General features: G+C 43.9%; 1 protein-coding gene across 1 annotated transcript in view; it reads left to right on the plus strand.

Annotated features, from left to right (window-relative positions):
* CFAP251 (cilia and flagella associated protein 251) overlaps positions 1 to 10,867 on the plus strand; it is a 108,204-nt gene extending 97,337 nt beyond the window's left edge. The window contains exons 18-20 of the mRNA XM_023739297.1: positions 7,559 to 7,787; positions 9,026 to 9,127; positions 10,568 to 10,867. Coding sequence (XP_023595065.1) covers positions 7,559 to 7,787; positions 9,026 to 9,127; positions 10,568 to 10,692 — 456 coding nt within the window. The 3' untranslated portion in view covers positions 10,693 to 10,867. The remainder of the gene's footprint in view (positions 1 to 7,558; positions 7,788 to 9,025; positions 9,128 to 10,567) is intronic.
* The last annotated feature ends 829 nt before the right edge of the window (positions 10,868 to 11,696 follow it).

Consider the following 11,696-nt stretch of genomic DNA (forward strand, 5'->3'; position numbering starts at 1 on the left):
TCTCATCACAGACACAGAACTAAACCACATGCTTAGTTGCTGTTAGTTGCCATCGAGTTGGCTCCAGTTTTTGGTGACCTTATGACCAGAGGATGAAGCGTTGCCCGGTACTTTGCCATCCTCATGATCACAGCTGTGGTGGAGTTCATCATTTCTGACATTGTGTCATAGCATCTCACTGAGGATTCCCTTGTTTTCGTTGACCCTCTGCTTTGCCAAACACGATGTCCTTTTCTAGCGATTGATCTTTCCTGATGACGCGTCCTAAGTAAGTGAGTCGAAATCTTGCCATCCTTGCTTCTAAGGAGCATTCTGATTGTATTTCTTCTAAGACTGATTTGTTCGTTCTTCTGTCAGTCCATGGTGTATTCAGTGCTCTTCAATAACACCATAATTCAAATGCATCAGTTCTTCCTTTTTCATTATCCAGCTTCTACATGCATAGAGGTGACTGAAAAAACCATGGCTTGAGTTGGGCACACCTTCGTCGTTAAAATGACACCTTGGCTTTTCAACACTTTAAAGAGGTCTTTTGCAGCAGATTTACCCAAATGCAGTACGTTGTTTGATTTCTTGACGGCTGCTTCCATGGGCGTTGATTGTGGATCCAAGTAAAATGAACTCATTGACAACTTCAGTCTTCCCTCCATTTATCATGATACTGTTTATTGGGCCTGTTGTGAGGATTTTCATTTTCTTCATGTTCAGACATCATCCATACAAAAGGCTATAGTCTTTGAACCTTCCTGAAATGCTCAGTAAATAATAATAAATTGATCTAAATTACCAAAGGCAGTGATTGCTCTAAACACTTTCCTCAACCTTTTGTGAGTTGTGAAGAAGTTCTTCCATGGCCTCAGTTGTGCCCATGTTATGTACTCCATTCATTCATTCAGTAAACACTCCTCTGAGCCCCTATAATGTATAATGTGCCAGGCCACGTACTCAGCTGATGAGGAAACAGCGGTGACAGGTGTCGGTGCAGTTTCACGGGGGCACAGATGTGGCGCAGAGAATTAGAGCTTGCACCTCAGCCGCCACCACCGTTACGCTACTGCAACTCACACGCCTGGTACTGATTTCTCAGGCACGGGCGCCCTCTGTGAACCCCTCTGGTCTGTGAGCAGTGCTTCTCGGGGTAGGTGCCCAGGCCAGCAACATCAGCATCACCTGCGGACTAGTTAGAAATGCATATTCTTGGTCCCCACCCCAGACCCACTGAATCAGAAACTTGGCGGTGGGGGCGGGCAGCAGTCTGTGTTTGAAGGCGCCTTCCTGGTAATTTTGATACAGAATGGAGCTTGAGAACCACTGCCTTAGAGCACATTCCAATCTCCCGGGGAGCTTTTAAAAAGTATGAGTGCCCAGACCCCCACCCCAAACCAACGAAATCAGGATCTCTGGGAAGAGGGCCTGGGCCTCCGAATTTTGAAGGCTCCCCGGTGAATGGAATGAACTGCTGCCCAGCGGGTGATGGCCAGTGTGAGGATGCGACAAAAAGCCCGGCCGGTCACTGGGGCGTGGGGCGGGTGGCCTGGGCCACCCCATCTCCCGAGCCTGCTTCCCTCTGTGGCATTCCCGTCACTCAGCGCCCCAGTCCGTGGCCGAGGCCCCTCTCCCGAGCATGAGCTGTGTTTAGGCACGTAGGCTCGGAAGAGGAACGTCAGTGTTGCCTAAAGCTGCCAGCTCAGCGCTGGCGGAGCAGTGACTCTTGAAGCGTCATCTGGGAAAGTAGAGTGGGAGGTGACTCACCACGGAGGGGTTCGTGCTGAGAACGTTCACCGCGGTCTTTGGAAGGCTCTGGGTATGAATAACCCTTTTCCTTTGTGGTCTCTGGTTTTGTCTCCCGTTTCTGAGTTGAGTTAAATAGTATATTTATAATTTATATTATAATTATATAAATTGAAATATAATTTGTGTTATAATTATATAACTAACGTTTTATGTTATATTATGCTTACATGTATTATAATTAGCAAGAGTATAGAAATTATAAAAACCACAAAAATAGTTACTGCTTGTTTGAGTACTTACTATAGGTAAGCACTTTACATACATTGTCATAATAAGCTTCAAAATTGTCCAGTGTCCCAAAAGAATTGAAAACAGGGACTCAGAACAGATACTTGTACACCTATTTTCGTTGCAGCATTATTTATAATAGCCAGAAGGTGGAAACAAACCACGTGTCCATCACCCGATGAACGGATACACAAAATGCGGTCTAGCCACACAATGGAATACTATGCAGCCATGAAGAAGAATGAAGTTCTGATACAAGCTACCTACAGCATACGTGAACTTCGTCATTATGCTGAGTGAAGTCAAGCACAAAGAGACAGACATGGGATGATTCCACTTACGTGAAATATCTAGAATAGGCAAAGGAATGGAGACAGAAAGTAGATTAGAAGTTACCAGGAGCTGGGAAGTGGGAGGAATTGGGAGTTATTGCTTAATAGGTACAGGGTTTCTGTTTGTAGTGATGAAAAAATTTTGGAAATAGTGGAGATGGCTGCACAACATTGTGAATGCAACAATAAAACATAAGTGACTTTAGTAATTTCTGCCTGGACAGTTCGGTAACATTTGTTACATTGTTCAGGTTGTGCCACCGTTCCTGACAGCCTTTTCCCAATTATTGCCATTGTGAATGTAATTAATGCCATGGAATTGCACACTTAAAAATGACTAAAATGCAAAATTATATATATTTTTTACCACAATAAAATAAACAAATAAACCAGTCCAATGTATACATGTTACCATATTACTCCCATTTTCAAGATGAGGAAACTGAGGGTAAGGAATGTAAGTAACTCACCCAAGGTCACACAGCTAGAAAATGACACAGCCAGCGTGCAAACCTAGGTGTGTCATTAAAGATCATCCTTTTAGCCACAGTTTCTATTGGCTCAGAGTAAAAATAGTAGCATATGTATATAATAATACTATGAAAATTATACATTACAATGTATAAATTACATGCAACTCAGAAGTGGTTTATTTATACATTAACCTGCGATTGTACATAATATATAAATTCAGTAAATGGTATTTATGAAACAGTGTTACTGTTTTAAATTTTTTTTTAAATAGTGTTTTCAGTGAAAGTTTACACAGCAAATTAGGTTCTCATTTAACAATTACTACACAAATTATTCAGAGACAGTGGTTACATTTTTCACTATGTTTTAACTTTCTCATTGATTCCCTTCTGGATGTTTCACTTCCAGTAATCTGGCTTCCCATCCCCTTACCCTGTTACCTTTGTTTTAGAGTCACTGCTGACCATTTGGACAGTGTTACCATTTAAAGCTACTTCTGTAGTATCATTTACAGTTCATGTATCGAAAGACTTGAATATTGCCTTCAGAATATGTGGCTTCTTTGAAAATACTGGGTGATTGCTGTGATACAGTGCTAAAGGAAAAAAGCCGGATACAAAACTGTATGTACATATGGTACCAATTTTGTAGAAATATACACATATATTTTATACGCTTAGGAAAAAATGGAAAGAAGATAAACCAAAACTTTCACTGAAGTTGTGGCTGGATTGCAAGCGATTTGTATTTTCTTCTTAATACTTGGAATCAGACCAAGACATCAGGGCACCTGGACAGGCTGATACTTTGCTTCAAATGGGTGCTCTTTATATTTTTGTTCTACACAGCGAGAAATTGGTTAGACAGAGAGATGGCTGCTGTCAAGAGTCAGCTCTGACTCATGGTGACCTGATATACAACAGAATGAAACACTGCTCCGTCCTGCAGCATCCTCAGGGTCTACGGCATGTTCAAGTCCGTCCTTCCCGGCTATTGTGCCAATCCAGAAATTGGTTACCTACTGATAAATACTGCACCAGTATAGACTCACTTTCTGATTTCCTTGCAGAGACCAAAGTAAAGTTCATGCTCTGGAAAAAAAAAAAAGAAAAGGCAAATTATTTCTCACTTTTCTCTGGCTCTTATTTTCTCTCTTTGTAATATTCCAAGCCCCACACTTTACTGGGAGACATATTAAGGAGTTTCAAATGTAGATGCTAAAATAAATTACTCATTCCTAGTGTTTGCCAGGGATAATTCGGGTTTCTGAATCTCAGCTGACGCCAGTGCACGGCGCAGAATACTGCGCAGGGACAGGCTCACGGCATGAAGAGTGTCTTCTTGTTTCTGGTTTTTAATCGGTGTATTTCTCTCTCCCTTGCATTTTGCCAGTTACACAAGGAGCCCCACGTGGAGCCCCACGTTAGCCCCACCAAGTTTCCATGGGAGCCTGGACAGGTCAGCCACCTGTGCAGACCAACCCTCAAGGAGCCTTCTGGGTTAGCCTGCCCTGTAATCAAACTCTCTTTACGGTCTCTGCTCATCCTAGAAAATGTGAAAAATACACAAAGGATTATATTCTAAATCAAGAGGGAAAAAACTAAAGATTATTATTTTTATAAAGATGCAAAGAAAGAGCACATAGAAACCTCATGGCCGCAATTCTCTGGGGGATGTGGCTGTAGCACAGTCACCTGGGTCTTCTGCGGGTGTGAGAAGGAGGCCGTTACCATGATGGTATTTAGTAGCTGGGTTACAGCTCAGATTTGATGATGAGGTGTACACCATCAGATATAAGGTGGCCTGATACACCTCAGCTTTAGATGATTTTAACGTTCTTGGAATCAGAGAGCCAACATCCAGCAGTTCTCTTCTTACTTAGACGGAGTCAAAAATCATCACATTTTCTGTTTGCTTCATGTAGTTGCATGGATGTAAGCAACAAAAGTCTGAAAATGAATAGAAATAAAAATTAATCGAACTAGTGAGTATAAGCAACATCATGATAAACAGAGAAAAGATGGAAGTTGTCAAGGGTTTCATTTTACTTGGATCCACAATCAACACCCATGGAAGCAGAAGTCAAGAAATCAAACAAAGTATTGCATTGGGTAAATCTGCTGCAAAAGACCTCTTAAAAGTGTTCAAAAGAACAAATGTCACCTTGAAGAGAAAGGTGTGTCTGACCCAAGCCATGATGTTTTCATTCGCCTCATATGCATGTGAAAGCTGGATGATGAATAAGGAAGAATGAAGAAGAATTGATGCCTTTGAATTGTGGTGTTGGTGACGAATATTGAGTATACCATGGACTGCCTGAAGTACGAACAAATCTGCCTTGGAAGAAGTACAACAGAATGCTTCTTAGAAGCAAGGATGGCGAAACTACGTCTCGCATGCTTTGGACATGTTATTAGGAGGAACCAGTCCCTGGAGAAGGACATCATGCTTGGTAAAGTAGAGGGTCAGCGAAGGAGAGGAAGACTCTCAACGAGATGGATTGACACAGTGGCTGCAATAATGGGCTCAAGCATAACAGTTGTGAGGATGGCGCAGGACCGGGCGGTGTTTCGTTCTGTTGTACACAGGGTTGCTATGAGTCAGAAGCGACTTGATGGCACCTGCTGTAATTGTGTGGGTGGCCCTATAACTTGAGTACTAGAGCAACAAGTGACTGGGTTTAAAATTATTTACCTCCTTTTAAGTGTCTTTAAAACAAAAATAAACTATATGGCCTAGGGATACATATACCTACAATAAAATTATAAAACAGTGAAGGGGTGATAAATAGAAAATTCAGATCATGAGTGTGACGACTGGCATAGGGAAGGAGCACATAGACAGATGCAAAGGTGTTAGTAATTTTCTTATTTAGTTGGGCGATGGTTTTTTTAAAAAAACAGATTTATTGGGATATAATGCACATAACATACAATTATTTAAAGTGTACAATTCAGTGGATTATAGTATATTCAGAATTGTGTGATCATAACCATAATCAGCTTTGGACTGATTTTTAAACAGTTAGAACATTTCCATCATCTGATAAAAGAAACCCTGTATCCATTAGCAGTCACTTCCTATCTCCCCCAGCCGCTTCTCCCCAACCCTTGGAAACCACTAGTCTACTTTCCGTGACTATGAGTTTGCCTCTTCTGGACATTTTATATAAATGGAGTCATACGTTACGTGGTCTTTTGCGACTGGCTTCCTTCATGTAGTGTAAGGTTTTCAGGGTTCATCCATGCTGTAGCATGTGTCGGAACTTCATTCCTTTTTATGGCTGAATAACACTCCATCGTTCATATAGACCATATTTTATTTATCCATTCATCAGCTGATGGACAGTGAGTGGTTTCTACTTCATAGCATTATGAATAGTGGTGCTATTAATATTTGTGTATGCGTTTTTGTGTGGACATATGTTTTTATTTCTCTTGGATATATACCTAGGAATAGACTTGCTGGATCATATGGTAACTATGTTTAACCCTTTGAGGACCTGCCAAGCTGTTTTCCAAAGTGGCTGCACCATTTTACATTCATACTAGCAGTGTATGAGGGTTCCAGTTTCTCCACATCCCTGTCAACACTTGTTATTGTCTGTCTTTTTTATGATAGCCATCCTACTGAGTGTGAAGTGATATCTCATTGTGGCTTTGGTTGCCATTTCCCTGATGGCTACTGATATTGAGCATCTTTTCATGTGCTTACTGGCCATTTGTATGTCTTCTTTAAAGAAATGTATATACAAATCCTTTGCCCATTTAAAAAAATTTTTTTTATTCTACTTTAGATGAAAGTGTACAGAGCAAACTAGTTTCTCATTAAACAATACACATATTGTTTTGTGACATTGGTTGCCAACCCCACGACATATCAACACTCCCCCCTTCTCTACCTTGGGTTCCCCGTTACCGGCTTTCCTGTCTCCTCCTGCCTTCTCACCCTTGCCTCTGGGCTGGTGTGCCCATTTAGTTGCATTTTGTTTTATGGGCCTGTCTAATCTATGGCTGAAGGGTGTGAACCTCAGGAGTGACTTCATTACTGAGCTTAAAAGGGTGTCAGGAGGCCATACTCTCTGGGTTTCTCCGATCTCTGTCAGATCAGCAAGTCTGGTTTGTTTGTTTGTTTTTTGTGAGTTAGAAATTTGTTCTACCTTTTTCTCCAGCTGTGTCCAGCACCCTCTATTGTGATCCCTGTCAGAGCAGTCAGTGGTGGTAGCCGGGCACCATCTAGTTGTGCTGGACTCAGTCTGGTGGAGGCCCTGGTAGTTGTGGTCCACTAGACTTTTGGACTAATCTTTCTTTTGTCTTTGGTTTTCTTCATTCTCCCTTGCTCCAGACGGCTTTGCCCATTTTCCAATTGGTTTATTTGTCTTTTTATTATTGAGTTGTAAGAGTTCTTTATATATCCTGGATACAGATCCCTTATTACATAAATTATCTGCAAATATTTTCTCACATTCTGTGGGTTGTCTTTTCACTTTCTCGACGGTGCTCCTTGGCGCACAGAAGTGTTTAATTTCAATGAAGTAGTTGATAGACGGTGAAGTGCTCAGGTGAAAGGTGATAAGATGATATCGTTGTTTATGCTAGTTCTAATAGTATTGACAAACTGGGCACATACTAAGCTAACCGTGAACATTGGTCTGTTCCTCTCCAAGTTTTAGAAGTTTATCACATTGTCTTTTCTGTTTACCATGGTCTTTTCTTTAACCTCTTCCCTAGATTAACGATATGTTTAACGAAATCAAATTTGGAGAGTATGTGGACACTGGAAAGATTGTCGATAAAATAAACTTACCAGATTTCCTCAAAGTTTACATCAATCACCGGCCGCCTTTTGGTAACACCATGACTGGTATCCAGCACAGCTTCAAGGTGCTGGGTTACACCAACTCAGAAGGAAAGACGGTTATCCAACGAGAGGATTTCCTGAGACTGCTTCTAACAAAAGGTGAGTACGTACATACAGAAATACCGATATCTGGCAACATCATCGGGCCATTCCCACTGGAGAGAGCGGAGCTGGGGAGACAGGCTCCCTGGGGCCTCTCTGTGTGTCATGAAACCTGACAAGGTTTCAGCCATGAGGAATGCGGCTTGCTGACCACAAATCTGGCAGCCGTGGGCAACAGGAAGGATGGTGAGTTAGGACTCAGAAGAATGCCACGTAGGTCCCACGTCACCGAAACTCTGCACGACTCGGCGTCCTCATTTGTAAAATGGGAATAAAAATGCCAGCCCATTGATCCCTCAGGGCTATTATAAGATCAGGACGCAGTTGTGAGATAAAACCACACTAAAGTAGAGTTTTGTCTTTTTCCCGAAGGTTTTTCTCATTATTTCACATGAGGATGTAGGTAGATTTCTTCTATGGGTGATGTTTTCATCTTTGTCAAGCTGAGTGTTTATTAGCCAGTTTGCTTTATTTTTTTATACAAGCTTCAGTGTATTACTCCAGGTCTCATGTATTTTCCTTGGTTTAATTTTCCCATTTTTAGTACCATGTAAGGATGCATAGGAGCCCTGGTGGCACAGTGGTGAAGCTCTCAGCTGCTAACCAGAAGCAGTTGGAATCCACCAGCTGCTTCTTGGAAACCCTATGGGGCAGTTCTACTCTGTCCTACAGGGTCGCTATGAGTTGGAATCGACTCAACAGCAACAAGTTTGGTTTTTTTAAGGATGCATATGTGGCCCTGGTGGTTCAGTGGTAGAATTCTTGCCTTCCAAGAGGGAGACCCAGGTTCGATTCCCAGCCAATGCAACTCATATGCAGCTACCACCCGTCTGTCAGTAGAAGCTTGCATGTTGCTATCATGCTGAACAGGTTTCAGTGGAGCTCCCAGTCTAAGACAGACTAGGAAGAAAGGCCTGGTAATCTACTTCTGGAAGCCAGCCAGTGAACACCTATAGATCACACCAGTCTGGTTTGCAGCCGATTGTGAGGATGGTGCAGGACTGTGCAGCGTTTAATTCCATTGTGCGTGGTGTCACTCTGAATCGGGGTGACTTGATGGCAGCTAACAACGACAAGGACACCTATGCGACAGTAACCTGGAACTCTCTAGATTGTTTCTGTGTCTAAAGAAAAGGAAATAGCAAAATAATTCTAAGACCTTAGAATGATACTACTAAACTCTGACCTCATACTGAGCCCCCAGTGCTCAGCCACCCCTTCTTCCTGATACCCAGGCGAGCACATGACACAGGAGGAGATGTTGGATTGCTTGGCCACGCTGTTTGGCATGAACCCAGAGGGCTGGAAATCCGAGCCTGCAACCACCTCTGTCAAAGGTACTGTGCCTGCTCTGTCTGGGCGTGTCGCCGTGACTCACTCGTTTGTTGTAGACTTAAGTGCATTGCTTTCTCTTGACGGGTGCGAGACACTCTCCTTAATGCCGTGTGCACAACAGAATCAGTCTGTTGGGAATCGCACATGAATAAGTTCTGGAAGTACCAAGGGAGCAGTGGTTACGTCGAAGAGAAGAAAGCTTTCGTTCCCGGGCTCGCTGCCTCCTTTGTGTCTTCCGGCCTTGCTTTTCCCTTTTGTCCACTGACCCAGTCTTCATCTTTCCTGTCTGGGTGGGGGGATATCGGCCATAAGCAGAAGATACCGTCTGGAAGCTGTTTCAGAAGAGCTAGGTCCAGAGGGACTTGGGTAAGGAAACGTGGTGGGCTATGCAAGCCCAACGTCGGAACTTTAAAAGTTTTAAAGATCCTCCTCCTCTCCCTTCTGGCTGGAGCCTGAGCGTTCCCACCTTCTTCCGTAGTCCACTGGAGGGTGAAAAAATGAGCCAGAAGTTAGGGTTCTGAACAGAAGCTAGGAAGGGCCAGCTTGTGGTGGGGTATCTCCACTGGCCAGCAGGGGGCGCTGCCCAGTGAACCCTGGGCTGAGCGTGCAGCAAGGAGCAGAGATTCCTCCCCGGTTGGCCTTGTCCCTCTCCTTTTATTGTCCTTTTCCAATTTCAACGTAAACAAAGCTCCAAAAGTCCAGTTGATGTAGACTCCAGTACCTAATGGGTCATTTCCAACCTTGCAACTGGTTCAAGATCCCCTACCTCATCCCCTTATGTCCTTCAGATCTCAGAGTGTAACTTTCCCAATTGCTATACATTGATTTTATGTTCTTAAGGATCTCAAGGCAGCAAAATCGATCATACTGTGCAGTTAAGGCTGATGAGGGCAACGGAGGTTCAGTAGTAGAATCCTCACCTTCCATGTGGGAGACCCAGGTTCAGCTCGTAGCCAATGCACTGTCCATCAGTGGAGGCTTGCGTGTTGCTATGATGCTGACCAGGTTTCAGTAGAGCTTCCAGATTAAGACAGATGAGGAAGAAAGGCCTGGTGATCCATGTCTGAAAAGAATGGAAACCAAATGCACCACAATAGTCTAGTGTGCAACCAATTGTGGGGATGGTGCAGGACAGGGCATCATTTTGTTCCTTTGTGCATGGGGTCACCATGCATCGGGGGCCGACTCGATGACAGCTGACAACAACAACAGTTAAAACTTCCCAGTGCAGTTTGCGAAGATTTGGTTAACAGGTCTCAATTCAGTAAAGGAGGGATTTTAACCAATTTCCAGCCAAGGGTGTTTAAGGAATCAAAGCCAAACCAGAGCGCAAAACAGCTTTCACTTTTTTAGTAATATTTCCTTGTGTTTTTAGAAAATGTGTCTGAGTTAGAAAGCTAATCATTGTGAAGGCATTTGGTTTTCTTTTCTTGTTTGGCTAGGTTCAGAAATTTGCCTTGAAGAAGCACTCCCAGACGAAATCACAGCAGAAGTATTCACGACTGAAATTCTTGGCTTAACCATTTCAGAAGATTCCGGACAAGATCATATGGTCAGTGACGTGTAAGGAATGTCTGTAGCACAAAGGACTTTGTGTTTTGGTTTTTTTTTTTCCCCAAGAGTCACTGCTTTCTCTGTACTTCCCTATCCCTAGTCTATAATCTTTAGAATTTGTAGGCATTAAAATGGGAAGCAATGAATTCACAAAGTTGGACTTTCTGCTGTTTCTGAAACAGAAAAGTGGGTGGAGGCAAGAAAAACACTGGCAGCTGATGTCAGGGTGGCTGGATACCCTGGTCTGTCTGCAGGGCCTAGTCTGGTGGTGCCTCTGGAGGAGGGCCTGGAGCAGGACACAGCGGGTGGCGTGGTCTCTGGGGACAGAGACAGCCTCAGCCAGCAGCCTTGTGACACGTGCAGCTCAAGGAAGTGACGGTCATTTGGCCTATTCCCTTCCCTTCCCCGGAAGTGGCTCCCACAGCTTGGCCTAACATGGCCAAACGTGAGTCCCTGCTGCCAGTTGTTAGCTGGGGAGGGGGTGCTGGGGTGCTGGGCTCCTGCAAGTTCCTGTGTGCAGCCGTTAGGAAGAGCATCGCCGACCATGCTGAATGCCGGTGGCAGCTGCAAACAAGAACACAGAAAGGACCCACGGGCCCTGGCTGCACTGCACCTGGACCAGAAACCACACTGCGCCGGCTGGGTAGGACTCACCCGTGCACACACACCGCACAGACCAGCGCCGCCAATCTGCACTACACGTTCCACTGAGCCTAGAAACACACAGTAGGCCTAAACGGGCCAGCGCCCCACTCTCGGGACATTTAAAAAACAAAAAAAACCCATTGCCGTGGAGTCGAATCCCACTCGTAGCAACCTACAGGACAAAGAAAAACTGGTCCATAGGGTTTCCTAGGCTGTAATCTTTATGAGACCAGACTGCTAGGTCTTTTCTTCCGTGGAGTGGCTGGTGGGTTCAAACCACCGACCTTTCCGTCAGCAGCTGAGCTGTTAACCACTGCGCCACCAGGGCTCCTTTTGGGACATTTAGGGGACATTATATCCAGGTTCATACAA

Source organism: Trichechus manatus, unplaced genomic scaffold, assembly GCF_000243295.1.
Source record: "Trichechus manatus latirostris isolate Lorelei unplaced genomic scaffold, TriManLat1.0 scaffold00131, whole genome shotgun sequence".
Lineage (NCBI taxonomy): Eukaryota > Metazoa > Chordata > Mammalia > Sirenia > Trichechidae > Trichechus > Trichechus manatus.